The sequence below is a fragment of the Periplaneta americana genome, chromosome 3 (assembly GCF_040183065.1).
Source record: "Periplaneta americana isolate PAMFEO1 chromosome 3, P.americana_PAMFEO1_priV1, whole genome shotgun sequence".
Classification (NCBI taxonomy): domain Eukaryota; kingdom Metazoa; phylum Arthropoda; class Insecta; order Blattodea; family Blattidae; genus Periplaneta; species Periplaneta americana.
The window spans coordinates 31,961,924-31,976,137 of record NC_091119.1 but is presented as its reverse complement, the minus strand read 5'-3'; the positions used below and the strand labels follow the sequence as shown (position 1 = coordinate 31,976,137).

The window sequence follows — 14,214 nt, the reverse complement described above, 5'->3', positions numbered from 1 at the left end:
TATTGTGCTGTGTTAAGAATCGATTGTACAACTGGCCCTGATCGATTAACACACTATATTTTGATCAAAGAGAACAAGCTACAGCAATAATATTCTACTTATTCTGCGCTCTTTGGTTTGTTCTTCTGTGGTTACATGGCATCCATCATCATAAAATGACAGTCGATACAAACAGCTGTTAGAGGGGCGGCCATTTTTTCTCTATATACAATGCTTAAACAAGGGGTTTCGTGTATATTACTGCAAAGCAATTCCCATTGTGTACTTACAGCCTGTTTATACGTCCATAGCTTATTCATGGTTTATTAGTAACGTTTTCTGTGTCAACGCTGCATAAGTCTCGTATAAAAACTATACACAGTTTATTAGTAAGACCGTTATATTCTATTAATTTCCGTTCGACATTTCAGGCAATGGAATTGGCTGTACAGGCCACTCAAGCCTGTCAATTCAAGGATTGGTGGTGGAAGGTACAGCTTGGCAAATGCTACTTCACTCTGGGTTTGATTCGTGATGCAGAACAACAGTTTCGCTCAGCTTTAAAGCAACATCAGATGGTTGAAACTTTCCTACGGTTGGCCAGAGTATACATTCGCCTGGATCAGCCCCTCTCAGCCCTGGATGTGTGCAAAACTGGTTTGGAATACTTTCCAGGCGAAGTGACTCTTACTACAGAAATTGCAAGACTCTTTGAAGGTCTGAACAATATCCCGACATCCATTAAATACTACAGGGATATTTTGAAGGAGGACTCTACTCATATAGAAGCCATTGCGTGTATTGGAATGCAGCATTTCTATACAGATCAACCAGAGATTGCTCTTAGATTCTACAGGTAAAATTTAGTTTCTGGTTGGTTGTAGTTTCTTCTTTTTGCAGTAAGGTTCAAATTCGACTGGTCTTATAAATAATACTTATAATTTTCCCCAGTGTATGGCAATAGAAAGGATTATAGTTCATTTCAACAAAGGCACAGTTTCTTAAACAAATTATATGCAACAAATTATTGTATCATTAATACACCATGTCCCGCTTAGAGAGATCGAGAAATAAGTGCTAATTCATCATCATCCTGTCAAGCACTAATCCCAAAAGAACTGTTACGGCTTGAAAAAACGATTTTGTTGCCATCTTTTCATAGGTCAACCAAGTGACCGTTTCCCATTTGGACGATACTTCATCATTACCTTAGGGATCCTGGATGAAACCATTCTTGAGACGTGTTCCTTCAGTTTAACTGATATCTGGAGATATAGTCCAGTATTGATGACACATTAACTTCTTGAAGGATATCTTCATTTTTCTTTTGATTCCCTGTCCACACCTGTGGAGTAACGGTCAGCGAGTCTGGCTGCGAAACTAGGTGGCCTGCATTCGATTCCCGGTCGAGGCAATTTACCTGGTTGAGGTTTTTTCCGGGGTTTTTCCTCAACCCAATATGAGCAAATGCTGGGTAACTTTCGGTGTTGGACCCCGGACTCATTTCACCAGCATTATCACCTTCATCTCATTCAGACGCTAAATAACCTCAGATGCTGATAAAACGTCGTAAAATAACCTACTAAAATAAAAAAATCTTTCAATCCCATTTAGTGTAGCCAGCTGTTTGGCGCATGAATCTCATCTCACAAGCTGTTAGCACAGTCTAATACTTACAGTCACGCAACTCATACGTATAAAATATGCCAACATTTGACAGCTGGCGTGACAGTAGCCCTCTAGCGGCAGGCAAGCTAAAAGTGTGCACACGACATATGATAACACATCAGAAAACGGGTTTTGCGTAATTTGTTTTATATTTTTATGCTATACAATAAGTGTATATGATTCTTATTGATTTTAATTTAGAATCCTAGAAGAATTTCACACGCAGTTAATCTACAAGTTTCAGAAGCTGAGAATAAACGTAATTCTTTCTGCTCCTTACAACTGAATCATGGAACTGTTCACGTATCATGGTTTGAAATAATATAATTGTTCGTACGTGGATGGTTAATTAAATTCATTCCTGAATATATTTATGAATCATTAGAACTCTATATTTCCTGTGAGAAGAGTCAAAATTAGTAGCTTCAAAATTGTAGGGTACATTGCGTGGTGAACTCCTCTCCCTATTTCCTGAGAAATTAACTATTTTCCATACCGCAAATTGGGATAAACTCGGCCGCTGAGGTAAACTTGAAAATAAAAAAGGGGTAGATTTAAACCTTAATATGACAGACATTGATTTATGAAGTTCATTATCTTTCATTTCTTAAGAACCGGTATTTCCTTTATTATTTTGAGTGACAAATAATGCTGATATTATGGTTTAAATGTTTATGGCAAGTTCACCGCATTTTTACATTACATTTCCAGTTTTCACACATAAGCTTAATTTTAACTTATCCTACCTATATAATACGTAATTTACATGCCCTTACTGTTAATATGACGTAGGTGAGAACAAATAAATGAACACACAGTTTTGTTGAAGAAATGGTGACTTCAATTAACTCAGAAAATGTACGCCTAATTTTATTTTCAGAGCAGAAGTGGTGTGAGTCAAAATGGGTAATGAGGGTTAAAGTAAACATTCTTTAAAATACAGCGCAAAGTAGCAGTTAATATTGAATTTATTTAAACTATTAGTAGTCAGTGAATAGCACGAAGGATATATTAATTGCTACTTTGCGCTGTATTTTACAGAATATTTACTTTAAATCTCATTACCTAATTTTGACTTACACCACTTCTGCTCTGAACAGCTCAAATAATCACTGGGAATGTAAAATCAACACCATAACAGTCATGCAAATTATTACAGAAAAGATTGCTTCTTATATTAAATTTAAAAAGGCTCTTGAAAACTTAATACGTCTGCCACATGAATCTACACCAACACATCAGAAATCTATCGACACAATCTGGATTTATTAAAGAAGTTAATATTTTGCAAAAGGATTACAATACTCCATGAATTCTTGAAAAATTAACACCATGATCCCTACTTGAATGCAATATAACGTTCAACTTTTGAAAAATATACAGAAAAAAAAAACACGAATACAAAAAGTATGGAATTACTTGCATTAAAAACTGTAGATACATTATCCAAAATCGGAATGGTTACACATTTACACATATGATTTCTACAAAAAAATAATATACTGTAACAGGTATTTACTTTGTTTTTATTTAAACTCTCCTTCCTGACATACAAATAGGTAACTGATAACTAATAGATGTTTTATAGAACACAATACATAGGCTACCTACAACGTGGATTATTGGTTATTCCTGAATCATGATTTTCTCTTGGTCTTTAGGGAATCTGAAGAACGACAAATTCGGAGATTTAAACTTGTTGTTACTGCAATTTTCGTCATTGCACACATTGCGTTTATTCCGATGCATGATTAAAACGTTATTATAACATCTCGCATCCTTTTAAAGCACGTGCTGGCTGAACGAGACTATGGCCAGTGCCTTGCCTGCCGCTTGGGCGCTAGTGTCGCGAATGTTGGCAGAAAAAGTGTTGAAGTTTCGTGACTGTATGTCTTAGACTGTGCTGTTAGTCTGCTTTCATCTTTTGTCCTTATAATCCACTAAGTCCTGATTTAAAGTATAAATAATGGTTTTATAACATAACTTTTTGTATAACTTGATGTAGAAACTCTCCGAGTTTCGGAGAATGGTCAGTGCAACTCGATGTGTGCGCCTTGAGCTACCCTGAAGACATCCAAAAGGTACTCAACCTTCTGCCAAGTGTTCCATAACATTTGTGGAGTGATTAGAGCAGCTGCGTTGTCTCACTTTTTTCCGAAGTACCAACTGTACCACTTTGGTACACAACATTCGTCATAAAGGTCAATGGGTTTCAAGTCGGGTGACCTAGGTGGCCAGGCAAGGGTTCTCCTTTTCCGATAAACATAATGTGGAAGTTTGCATTCAAGAAGACACGCACTGCTCCATAGTAATGGGATAGAGCCCCATGTTGCTCAAAAATCGATCCTGGGAGAGATGATAAACAACAAAAGTTCTGCACATGTCCAGATACACATTCCCTTTGATTGTCGCCTTGATGAAGGAGAATGGTCCAATGACGGAATGTTCTACTGAATGGCTCCAGGCTTGTCTCTACGATAAACGTTAGTGCGCATGCGCATGAACATGCAACTGTTTTTAAACCATTGGTGCTTAAAGTTGGACAGTTTCTGCATCTTGTCAGATGTAAATCAAAACAATATCTTCATCTGATTTTAAATTTTAAGCGTTTATTTCTCAATTCCTCTAAGTGGCACACAGTGTATTAACCATATGAAAGTTATAATTTTGAGATACTGTGTACAGTAGTGGCAAAAAAAACCGGACCGACCCTTGTAGCTGATTTCAGAGCCTTGTTCACTCCAGAGCACGATAGACTGGTAACTAAGACTTTCGTGGTTCGAATCCTGCCTGGGAAGGAAACTTTTTTTTTTTGTTCCTTATTCAAATTTATTCCCAATACTTTTCGATTGCTGGTAAAATTCATGTTCTGGGAATAATAAGTTAATTAAGTAGTAAAATATCGCTGCAATCGAAAAGTATTGGGAATAAATTTGAAGAAGGAACAAAAAAAAAATTTCCTTCCCAGGCTATCTTGCTCTGGAGTGAACAAGGCTCTGAAATCAGCTGCAAGGGTTGGTCCGGTTTTTTTTTGCCAATACTGTACAAATGTGTGTATATCCAGTGTCTACCCACTTACTTATTGTGGATAGATGAGAGAACTGTTACCTATTTTCAAGTTGCACACCACTTCGGCAAGCCATGCTGTGCATGATGTGTATCTGGAGAGATGTGTACTGGGGTGAGTGTATGTGTAATATAGAGAATAGGTGAGAATGATAATTAAGATGAAGAAGGGAGAAAGGGAAACCTAGTGTTGACATGTAGCATATTCCTGTTGAATAGCATCAAGAGGGTTGTCAGGCTTAACATCTCCATCCAATGGTTGAATCATTTTCAACAGTGACATATGCCTTCTCTTCATATGCACTGTGGGAAGATTTGAGGTTTGACCCAGACATATTGGTATACAATCTAGTGATTATAAGTTGTGCACTGCCACCTCTTCTAGTTCCAAGGTAGAAATTTTACACGAAAATCTCTGACCTTGCCAGGAATCGAACGTGGCTGGCTAGTGTTGATTCCATCTTCACCATTTAACAAAGAGCATAAGTTAGGACATGAGGAATAATTATTCATAATGATAAATTGACCTCTCATTTACGGACAACGAAGGGACGTAACAATCTGTTCGCATCTGGGAGGTGTCCTTTATTGGGAGGGAGGCTCCCCAATCTAACAGTAAATTTATAATATGCATTATGTATCCCTTTACACTTTAAATTAAATGTATTACTGTAGTTTAATTCTAAATACAGTCTACTGTATTACAGTAAATTCTTTGCAACTTTGAACTACAGTAGATAATATCGAAAAAGGAAAATGCAGTACTGTGCCATGCAGTTTTATTCTAGGTCTACAGTTATGCAGTACTGTAATTTACAGTTTTCAACTTAACCTTTACGTTCAGGTGCCATGTCTCTCGAAACAGAACAACTGATTGAAATGAAGAGAATAATCCTACTAACCCAATCATGTGGCGAATACAATTTCACTATCGCAGAAACCTTGGACCCATCAGACAGGTTAAATTTTATGATTTTGTTTATCCACCCGCTTCCAGCTAACAAGGAGTAGCCGGCTGGGCTAGTGGTAACCTACGAGACCCTTATTGTCTTCTTTCATGTTAAGGAATTTCTGTAGAGTTCTCAAAACTAAATTTTCCATTTTTGTAACACATTAGGTCTTGAAATCCAAGTTCTGTCCGCAGTCAGGAGGTAAAGCAAGCTTTAGGACTGTGAAACAGCTGTCCGTGTCCGTGTCTGAGAGTGTCTGTAAATGAGAGTTAAATTTATCATTATTTCTATATTATTTCAGTTGGGACATAAAAATCTGTCTGTATATGAGGAGTGTCCGTATCTTGGGGGTGTCCGTAAGGAGAGGTTTCACTGTATTTTGGTATTGCAATATTGATAACAGTCGCCCTGGGTGGCACAGTCGATATAGTGCTGGCCTTCTGTGCCCGAGGTTGCAGGTTCGTATTCTATGTTTAATAAATTTGACTCATTTACTTACTGTAATCAGTTAGTATTCTTGTATGCATATTATTCTGTGTTCTTGGCAACCCATGATGCCTGGGCAGACGATTTTTTCTGAAAATAAATTATATGTTCTCTAAAAACAGCAAAAGCACTTCCAACATAGGTACAAATCCATAAAAAAAAAAGAATCATATCAGCATACTCAGTAGGGAAAAGATGTATGTATTCTGAACAACACACCTAGTACCAAATTGAGTCAGGTTACAACTGCTTGCTGATCGCATTTGCCTCAAGGACTTTGTTTTGGTCATCATATTTAGACAGCGTATTCCGAATCTCACCGGACCGGTGGACAACAATGACGTCACGCTGCAGCAAAATAGGAACAAAACTGCTGAAAGGATTGATGGCTGTCATGGCGACTGTATAGGTTGTTGTCTGTGCTACGCTAGCAAAATTTTGCGAAATTTCCGTACTGCCATCTCGTTCAAAGAAAAGAGAGCATAAACAATTTATTTCTTGAACCGGTAGTAATAACTGGTCCGTTGACATGTTCGCTCATAAGCCATTAACATATTGTTTTTACGTTGTGCTCATTACAAACAATACAGCAGAACACACCGCCATGACACAACAGTGCACGATGTTATTCGTCTGCTAATTCTCGCCCTATACAAGAACCAATCAGATTCACTGATGGCGGCTGATGGAGACTGCCACCACCTCTGCAAGCTGATGGCACCGGTGCGACACCGGTGGAGCATCAGTGACACCATCGGTGAAATTCGGAACACTGTGATGCCTTCAGATTGCTCAGCGCTGAGATTCAGAATATGCTCAGAGAGAGCTATGCACTTATTGGAGCTGTATGCAAGCTGCATCACGCACATCATATTCAAACAGCTGTATTTCCACATTAATTGACAATAGGACACATGTTGGGTATAGACTTTTTTGCTCGGAAATGTTACAGTATGCCAAAATGTTTACAATTACTCCTGAAACTCCCTTTATGTATACATTATTATTAAAATAATTAATATTTTTCAGGAGATTGCTTCAAATGGGAATCTACAATGCAGAACTCTTCAACAATTTGGGGCTGTGCTGCTTTTATGCTCAGCAGTATGACATGACTCTGACGTGTTTTGAGCAGGCTCTGAGCCTGGCCACTGACGAGGCAGTTGCAGATGTGTGGTACAATATTGCGCATGTAGCTATTGTGAGTTAAATTATTTTTAAATTGCTTAAAAATAAAATTTAGTATTTAAGTCATGTTGGTTATTATTTGTATCATTGTTACTGGAATGTCATTAAGGCTCATATTCATAAATGAGCCTGTAGATTAAGACTTTCCAAAGTCGACATTCGTAATTAAGTTCAACTTCGTTGAAAGTCTTATTCATAGACAATTTTTCTGAGACTTTGACTTTGGTAAGTCGAGATTTGACATCTTGTTCTAAAGTTTGCAATTACAATTACTGCCTTCTAAATGAATAGATGAATAAATTTATCAGAATTAAAAATTTACAGATGAAAAATGTTAGGCTATAATTTCAGTTTAAATGTGTGTAAATACAAAATTTCATTATGACTCCTGATTTTTTTATATGAATATGTTAGGAAAAGAAAACTGTAATCACTTCAGATATTCAAATAAGGAAAATCTCATCCAGAGAATTGGCATCTGGAAAGGTTCCCAAAATGTTGGCTGCGTTTCCAAGTTGGATGGCTATTCCTATCCGTTGCCGTAGATAATTGGTGCAGTGAGGGTCTCCAGTAACAGTCACCAAACTTCTACCAATTTCGGAAACCCGGTCTTTTGCTTCTTTACACCAGGAGCCTATTGTTTCGACAGCAAAGACGATGAAGATGTAATTGTCTACTAGATGTACGTATTTATGATGTTTACTGCATACAGCAGATTCTGCTGCAGAGCTTGCGATTTTAGAAGTTGATGGCAAGTGGGATGGAGCTAAGGTATCCACGCATGTCGTATCCCACATCAGCGGTTTTCCTCTGCTCCACGGGACCAAGGTTAATCCATCAGGGCGCTTACCATCCGTGCGACTAATCCCAATGGGTTCTAAAATAGCAGGGATACCAGAAGATGTTAATTGCTCTCTTGATTATGTCGTTATTGTTGAATGTCTAAAAAAGCATCCCTTACTCTTGACACAGCTCAGAGCATGATGACCGAAAGTGTCGACAACTTCCCCACATACACATTTATGTGGTAGGCAGATTTTGCATCCAAGACGCAGAGTGACTGCAGTCTTAAAAGATTTGCTATCCATCAGTATTCCAATATTTGGGGAAGGTAGAGCTTGTAGCCAGGAGCCCGCTTCTTTTTCTTGTAGAGCCAAAAGTCGAGCTTGGTCTGTTTCTAATGTACAAAGATGTTACAAGAGATTCTAGGATGTGCTTAATAATTATATCATCCCAACAATTCTGGATGTCTGAATGAGCTGGCGAATTAAATTAATAGATAGTTGAATTAGTGTAGGTATTGCACAAAGAGAGCCATCTATTGAGTCACAAATCAGTGAAACATTTGAACATTGACTCACATTAAGCAGTTGTTACCATTGTTAAAGAATTTTGAACACGTGGAAGATAAGAAGATGCCGCCAATGACAGACTATGGAAGATGACATACTACTAGAATTTGTGAAGACATATAAAGAATAGAACTTACTTACGTATGGCTTTTAGAGAATCTGGAGGTTCATTGCCGCCCTCACATAAGCCCACCATCGGTCCCTATCCTGTGCAAGATTAATCCAGTCTCTACCATCATATTCCACCTCCCTCAAATCCATTTTAATAATATCCTCCCATCTAGGTCTCGGCCTCCCCAAAGGTCTTTTTCCCTCCTGCTTCCCAACTAACACTCTATATGCATTTCTGAATTCACTCATACGTGCTACAAGCCCTGCCCATCTCAGACATCTGGATTTAATGTTCCTAATTATGTCAGGTGAAGAATACAATGCATTAAGTTCTGCGTTGTGTAACTTTATCCATTCTCCTGTAACTTCATCCCTCTTAGCCCTAAATATTTTCCTAAGCACCTTATTCTCGAATACCTTTAACCTCTGTTTCTCCCTCAAAGTGAGAGTGCAAGTTTCACAACCATACAGAACCGCCATTTAGGATCGCTCTTCAAGCGCATGATTCACTGCATGGTGTCATTGTATCGATTCAGCCGCAGTATCCAGTCCTGACTGGATACCTGATCCTCCGCCTTCCTGTGATGTTCTGCAGCCTCCTCAGATCGATGGCATATGTTCACAATTCATGTGCCTGAATCTGCTGCATCTTCAATCAGAAGAACATACTGCCGTTGATTCCATGACTCAACAAGGCGCCAACTATCCAAGAGAGCTACATTTCCCCGGTCGCCCGAAGTCTGCGTATTATAATGTACTATTGTTTCCTTTTCAGGGAGTTGGTGATTGTAATTTGGCGACGCAATGCCTAAGACTATCATTGTCAGCAGACAGTAATCATGCCCCAGCTTACAACAATCTTGGTGTTCTGGAGATGAGGCTTGGACACCCAGAGCAAGCACTGGCATTCTTCCAGGCAGCAGGAAGTCTTGCACCTTATCTGTTCGAACCACATCATAATTATGCAATGCTGGCAGAAAGGGTAACGTATAAATCATTACATAAACTAACATTTTTAGATTACTGTTATGCATCGAATAATAGTACTACAGATATTTTTAAATACTTTTCTATTTTTCTGAATAACAATTTTTCTCTGTAGCAACTGATTGAATTGTCATCTTCTGTGAGCTAGCGATTTCCATTTTTGACATCGAATCTGATATTCGTGAGTTCATATCTCGAAGAAGGTAATGGATTTTAAAAATTAATTGAAATCTAATTAGCATGAATTCCTGGAGGGGGGAAGAAAAGTCAGAGGTTCTAGATTGTAGATTTGCCGTTTGTAAAGAAACTCTGATCCAGGTCCCTGCTTCACAAAGTTCCCTACTTTCCAAACAGTTATAAATTCTAGAACTTTGTCTTTGAAAAATATTGGAGTGCAAGAGGTCAAATGACTTTATTGTCAAATGCCTGGCATTAGAAAACAACAACAACATTATCATATCCCATCTCCCTCAAATCCATTTTAATATTATTCTCCCATCTATGTCTCGGTCTCCCCAAAGGTATTTTTCCTCCAGGTCTCCCAACTAACACACTATTCACATTTCTGGATTCACCAATATGTGCTACATGTCTTGCCCATCTCAAACGTCTGAATTTAATGTTCCTAATTATGTTAGGTGAAAAATACAATGCGTGTAGTTCTGTGTTGGCTCCTCTATGTGTAGAAAATCTGTGTTACAGAATGTCCGACTTCATTTCCCTTCTGAAGGAAGCCACATGACTAAAAATTTTCATTGTCCTTTAAGGGGACATTATACTGAAATTTCTAAGTTCCATAGTTTTAAGGGTTCACAATAGTGAAATCAATAACTACCATACTTTTGAAGCTAGATTCACCAAATTTTAATCACTGGTATATCTGGTTAATAATGATTAAAGTACAAAATTTCATCAGCCTATGATAAGTGGTTTGTATTTTATTAAAATATTGATTCGCTTTATATATGAAACGTCCTTGTGCAACAATTTACATTATTCTTAACTGATACTCATTTATATGGTTCCTTATATACATGGGATCAAAACTTACTATAGGTTTTGCTGTAAAATTAATCAGTAAATTACTAGATGTTTTGTTATAAAATAATAAAAAAAATCAAAATATCAATAATCAAAAAAATTCCTCCTAGTTTACTGTACAACGCTGTACAGCAAAACCCAATAGTAATGTTTGTTCCAATGTATATAAAGAATTGTATAAGTGAATATCAGTTAAAAATAATGTAAACTGTGGCACAAGGGACTTCTTATATAAAGCGATACAATATTTTATTAAGGTATTAATAAAATCATTGATTAAAGTTCACATTAACACTTTGTTAAAAACATAAAATTACTTAGCCATACGTTAAAAAGTGTTAAAATTTTAAAAAAAGGTATATACCTTCGACAGACGGCCTGTTTCGACATTATGTCACGTCTTCTTCAGTGTCTCCTGAACTACTGGTGATCTTGAATTCTGCGATGTGCATTTGTCGATGGTAGGGGTGTGTTGCTCTTATGGTGGGGGCTGGTTGTTTGTGTGTTATGACGTATCATGACGTTGAATAATGTGTGGGTATTGAACTGTAATTGTGTGTTAAGTATATGTTGTGGGTATGTTATTGTATGTTTATATATTTCGTATTGTTCTAGGATGTTTAACTGTGAACTTTTTGGTGTGATGTGTAAAATTTCCATATCTGTTTCTATATTATTGTAGTCATGATTATTGTTGATAATGTGGTCTGCATAATTTGATGTGATGTAGGGTTTGGTTATAGCTTTAATATGTTCATTACATCTTGTGTGAAAGGATCTTCCTGTCTGTCCTATGTAAAAATGTGGGCAACTATTGCATTTTAGTTTGTAAACTCGAGTTGAATTATATTTATTTGAATGTTTAATGTGATTATTTAGATATTTCTGTGTTGTGTTATTTGTTTTGTATGCTATCTTGTATTTTAGTTTTCTGAATGAAGTTGCAATTTTGAGAGTATTGGTATTGTGATATGTTAATGTTATGTATTTATTCTCATGCGATGTTTGTGTTGGTTTGTTCTGTTTTTGTTTTGCCTTTTTTATTAGTGTGTCTATTATGTTAGGATTATATCCGTTGTCTTGTGCTATATATTTTATTGTGTTTAATTCTTCAATGTAGTTTACCTTTTTTAAAATTTTAACACTTTTTAATGTATGACTAAGTAATTTTATGTTTTTAATTAATAAAATGCTAACTACTTATCACAGAGGGATGAAATTTTGTACATGTGTTGTTATTAACTAGATACACTAGTGATGAAAATTTAGTGAATTTAGCTTTAAAAATATGGCAGTTAGTAATTTCAGTATAGTGTCCCCTTAAACATTACATCATTCCCAGATGATTTTGAACCCACGAACTCTAAATCTAATGGAAAACTCTGAAATCACTAAATCACCATGACTTATATGTATTTTACTTCAGTAAAATTAATGTTGTTAATAGATTGGAAAAAGGAATGATTGGTTATTTCTAGGACTGCTTGGTGACATATTAAGAACAAATGCTTTGTATTTTTCAGATGGGAGATCTGCAAACAAGTTACATTGTCATACAGAAAGCTCTTCAGGCATATCCAAGCCACGTCAGCTCAAAGGAACTGCTTGACAAACTGCAAAAACACTTTGCTTTTATATAAATGCATCTTTTTATACTGACAAGGTAACTTCTAACTGTTAAAGCTATGGTTTGTTTATGGCGACCATTGCCGGCAATTATAAACACTGGCAATGATTGTTAGGAAGTGGTTTCTTTGTCATCGTACATCGCTGTCAATTCTCATTTGTTTTGTTTCATTTTTTTCATTTACTACATTTGATCATGTAATAGTAATATACGTTACAAGAGCGGTATGTTGACTTTTCATGGTCGAGGAAAAGATTGAAAAAGCGAAACGTAGTTGAGCTTTTTTAATTTCCGAGAACATGAAAACAAACATACCGCTCGTGTATCATACATTATTTTGTGCGAAGATCGTTTATTACATACCTGAAAGACGAATTTCTAATTAGTTGCAATGAAATCTCCATGTTGGTTTCTGTTTAATGACGGCAACTTCGGAAAACCAAAATATCTTTCTTCAACATTGTTGCTATAAAATGTTTTCTGTGTTTACTATACTCCAGCAGGCCGTGATATGTGTCTGTCTTTTTTTTCCCCCCAGTCTATAAATGCGAACTTAAAACAAACGGTAAGGTTATGTAATGATTTCTTTTTCATTTTAATATTTTAACAATATTATTTATATAACATATTGCAGTAATAACATCGGCATCTGGAATCTTGTTGATTTTTTCACGACTTCCTTAATGTTACTTGTATCAGGAATGCAATAAGTTTCGTGGAGTAGTAGACTTTACTTAATTTTTGCAGATATTTAAAAACAATAATTAACATTGCAATTTAGGTGAAATTACAGTGGTAAGTTTCCAATTTATAATTATTACTATGTTAAACGTCTCTAAAAATAATATGTTAAAAGCCTAAAGCAGTAAAATGAATGTCGCGCTTAAGCGGTAAGAAGAGGGAAATTGTTATGTGTGTTACGTTGGGAATACTGAATGTGGTATTTCACACTTACCGCGTATTGGTTCTGTGCGGAAAACAAGCAAATACGCACGATCTCGCACAAAATATTTAACATAGATAAAAAAATGAATAGGAATAAATTCAAGATACTGAAGATACTATTTCTTCTAGAAGAGGAGGAAGACGACGATATCTGTATTAAGCAAGCCTATTATAAAGTGAAGAAGCTACATAAGCTTACCATACATCCCAAAAAAACTTGACAGCCCCTTTTTTTTGGCCTAGGTGTCCAATGTCCCCGAATTTTTGTCGGGACTCTCAAAATTCCACATTTTAATCAAACTTTATTTCATAATGTGAAAATCAATAATTTCTGTAGCTGATGTTTACTTCATGAATTTGTTGTTTTGATTTGTATAATTGTTTAGAAAGTGCAAAGTACTGTCAAGAGACGTAAATAAATTGACATGAACAAACATTGTTCAAAGGTAATAGAGTTTTTTCTTTGTTAATTTTCTTGATTCAATCTTACTTAATAGGCCTACATTTTACAGTAGCTTCTAACTTAAATTTCCTTACAAAAACGTCGATAATAAAAGTGTCAAATTTATGGGAGGCTTAACGGCTACAAATTGAAAAAAAGTCTTGATTTGTTTTGCTGCCATAAGTCGTACAGTTAGTGATTCAATATTTCTACATGGCCTTCTCTAAATATCAAGTATTGAACACATATGCAGCGATGTGTCCTGAATTTGCTTCAGAAACAATTTCCAGCGATATGTGTCATGTCCAATGATATACATTGGCGACCATTGTTGTAAAGAAACCGTGTGCATTCATTTCAACTGCTAGGAGC

The 14,214-nt window shown here is 36.3% G+C and overlaps 1 protein-coding gene across 2 annotated transcripts in view; it reads left to right on the top strand.

Moving 5' to 3' along the window:
• The window catches only part of BBS8 (tetratricopeptide repeat protein 8), a 58,523-nt gene that overhangs the window by 12,432 nt on the left and 31,877 nt on the right, over window positions 1–14,214 (top strand). Inside the window, exons 4-7 of one of the 2 annotated variants that reach the window (XM_069820237.1) lie at window positions 411–835; window positions 7,179–7,350; window positions 9,576–9,782; window positions 12,352–12,491. In XM_069820237.1, the coding sequence (XP_069676338.1) occupies window positions 411–835; window positions 7,179–7,350; window positions 9,576–9,782; window positions 12,352–12,468 (921 nt within the window). In that variant the 3' untranslated portion in view covers window positions 12,469–12,491. Of the gene's footprint in view, window positions 1–410; window positions 836–7,178; window positions 7,351–9,575; window positions 9,783–12,351; window positions 13,097–14,214 lie in introns of those variants that run through there. The other variant, XM_069820236.1, reaches the window with a different exon arrangement.